Source organism: Gekko japonicus, unplaced genomic scaffold, assembly GCF_001447785.1.
Source record: "Gekko japonicus isolate JY-2015 unplaced genomic scaffold, Gekko_japonicus_V1.1 scaffold522, whole genome shotgun sequence".
Lineage (NCBI taxonomy): Eukaryota > Metazoa > Chordata > Lepidosauria > Squamata > Gekkonidae > Gekko > Gekko japonicus.
In genome coordinates, this window is record NW_015169790.1 from 14,354 (window position 1) to 17,634 (window position 3,281).

General features: G+C 43.9%; 1 protein-coding gene across 1 annotated transcript in view; it reads right to left on the bottom strand.

The window, feature by feature from the left end:
• The window catches only part of IKBKE (inhibitor of kappa light polypeptide gene enhancer in B-cells, kinase epsilon), a gene marked incomplete at its 3' end in the record, with an annotated part of 15,648 nt that extends 13,477 nt beyond the window's left edge, over positions 1-2,171 (bottom strand). Inside the window, exon 1 of the mRNA XM_015417008.1 lies at positions 2,077-2,171. Coding sequence (XP_015272494.1) covers positions 2,077-2,165 — 89 coding nt within the window. The remainder of the gene's footprint in view (positions 1-2,076) is intronic.
• Positions 2,172-3,281: the final 1,110 nt, after the last annotated feature.

Genomic DNA, 3,281 nt, shown 5'->3' on the forward strand with positions numbered 1-3,281 from the left:
TGCTTTACACTGAACATGAACAAATTGCAAGCAGGTAAATTTGCAACACTATTAATGGGAAGGTTAGAAGATTATCTCCACATACACAATGGGCATTTGCTAACGAGATGATTTGTGGCTTAACTCACAAATGCACAAGCCATTTGAACTGTGTGTCTCACCAAATACTTGCTATGATTTCACTTGTACCACTGAATACTTCTCAGAAAGCTGTGGTGATGTAACTTAAATTGCCATAGCCACTTCACACAAATCAACTTCCACAAAGAGATTCATCCACACAACGGTACCGCAAATAGACATACGCAACGGAAGCTGTATGCAGGAAGTGAGCCCAAATGAACAGCTGTCACACTGGAAATATCCTCCAAATAAAATCACCCAAATTAAAGAAAACCAGCACTGTTATCAGTCAGCCCAGGCTCGAAGGCCAAACTAGACCAAATGTGAAAGATCTCCCATGGGTCTTTTTAAAGGCAATTGTCAGTTCCCTGTGGCTGCTTTGAAGGGCCAAGGGAGTGTCTATTTGCATGTTTTCTCCCTCCAGAGAACTAAGTGCAGTTTTGGAGAGCTGATTTAAATCACTGAAGAGGCACTGAAGGAAAGGGGAAATACTAACTAGCTTTTAAAAAAATCTTTCAGAGAACTTGATCACAAGTCACATTTAATTTGATCCTGTGGGCAGAAGAGAAAGCCCTTTAGAAAGATTACCGATATTACAGAATTGTTACATTGGCAGCTCAAAGAAACAACCCCGCACATCACAGAAAAAAGCCTAGCTTTCCACCCATCTGGCATCCCAGTTCACATTCCTCCTTATCTGACTGTCATTTCTGAGGTGGACCTAGCTCATGGGTGTCAAACCTAAGGCCCGTGGGCCAGAAGTGGCTCACCCATGGCTTTAATTAGGCATGCGGCTCTTTTCTCCCCTCCTCCCCCTCCCCCTCCCGTCCTCACCCTTTAAAGCTTGAGGCTGCTGAAGTTCTCAGCTCCCTCCCAGCTCCCTCAGTCTTGTTTTTGCCTGTTCGGCAGGAAGCTCTTCTGGGCTTGCAAAGCTACAAAGAAAATACGGAATGGATTTTTCTATTAAGGTCTCTTCACCGAGATAAACTTCTCTGGGATTGTTTCCAGCAATAGAAACAGTGCTCTAGGACTGGAATGACAGCCCCCCGAGTAGAATGACAGTTCCTAGCAATAGAATCTGTGTTCTGGGACTGGGATGACAGGGCACAGAGTGGAATGACAGCCCCTGGGAGTAGCAGCAGCATTCTGGGGATGGAATTCCCCTCTGGGGGCCCTCATTCCAATCCCAGAATGCTTCTGCTACTCCTAGGGACTGTCATTTCACTCTGGTGGCTATCATTCCAGTTCCAGAGTAGTCTCTCTGGGCCCAGAGACCTTAATATGAAATCCATTCCACATTTTCTTTGCAATTTTGTTTGTGTTGCAATGTATTTCAGTGGAGTGGAGCTCAATAAGTTTCACTTTCCAGTGTTTGTATAGTTGAAGTTGTTGCTTGATGGAGTTGTCTCCTTGCAAATACAGGGTTGATGTTTTGAGCCAGCTTGTCTCTGCTGAATAGACTTGAGAACGGGTACCTGAGTGAGTAACCTGGGAACCCACAGCCAAAGGTGGACATTACACTGGAAAGCCACTGCCACTCTGAGTAGACCTGGGGGGAGGGGAGAAGCTTGCAATGCCCAGCCATTTTATGTTCCTAGGCTCAGAGCATTTTATATGTTTAGTTTCTACTGTGATCCTTGTGCTTTTTCTTGATGTTTTATTTTAAAAATTGCATTGCCAAACCCCACTATTCCACCTTTCCATTTTAAGCAGGCATCTTTTGGGGGGCCTTGATGTAACTCTACTTGTCACCTTTATTTCACATATTTAAGTGACGTGTTGTGACCATTGCTTTGCATTTCTATTGTGAGATCTGTTTTACCACACTGCCCCATTTTATTTGTAATTGTATTTGTAATTTTTTTTTTGTTTTCATTCTTTTGGGACAGAAAAACTAATGCCAAAATATAACTGAGTCACTTCCAGGGCATCCCAGTTAGGAAGTATCTCCTTACCTTGTTGCGGGCTTTGTACACACTGGCAGTGGCCCCTTGACCCAGCACATCTTCTGTTTCCCAGAGATAGTTTGGTGTACTTTTCATGGCCAGTGAGTGGGTGGTCGGCCTACCACCTGCAAGACAAGTGGAAGAAGGAAGGAAGTAAATGTCACAAGGTGGCATGAGATAAGCGCCATTCCTGGAGTCTCGCTTGGGAAGGCTCTCAATCAACTAAGCTAATTTGCTTTTTATTAATGAACACAACAGCTCAGAGCCAAGCATCTCTATTACTTAATCAGAGCAAAATCCCTCCATACCTAATTTCCCAAGCACTCTTTTTAGAATTCCCATAAAAATACACCTGCTTACAATTTATATTACCCAGATTCCTAACACTGGGACTGGAGGAAGTTCAACAAGGCATAAGCATCAACTATTCTTCCCCTCTGACTATCACACCCTGGTTCCAGGTCCCCCTTTTGAGTTCTTGCTCTGTAAAATATCTGGAAAGCCAAGCCTTCAGATCTCTTTCCTAAAGGATCAGCCACTTCCCACTGAGAGTATGAAGGCCAATAAATGAAACCTGTGTGACATATACCATCTGGGCTGATAAGTAAACACTGCCAGGTGCTTTCACCAGTGGCAGATACTAGAAGCACCTCCATTTTGTAAGGACAGAAAGCAAAAGTATTGCAAAACAGCCTGTTAGAGGAAAGGCTTTGCTTCCTGCAAAAGAGAAATGCAATACCTAGAGTTTCTGAAACTAACCAGTTTTCTCCCACAACCAACAGAGTCTAAGGACCTCTCTCTCTCTCTCTCTCTCTCTCTCTCCCCCCCCCTCTATCACCAAAGATCTCTCCCTCTCCCCCCCCCCCCCCCCCCCCCCCCCTTAAGATATTGGCAAACACTGAAGAGTGGCCAAATAACCTTAACTAAAGTATCTTGGAGAGAACTTTCGGGTGGATATGCAGACCTTGTGACACAACTAAACTTGGCACTGGCTTTTTCCACACCACTACATAATTTCCAGTCATGATACTGTATTGCTATTTTTAAGTAGTCTTGAGTAAATCTAACATTTTTGTGTCATTACCACCACACACAAAAACCTTTGATCACTCAGGAATACTCCTAACTAGCAACACAGGACGTATTCAGAAGATTATCTGAAGTAGCATCAGCTATGTGCAAGTCCCTAACTACTGGACCTCTAGAGATATT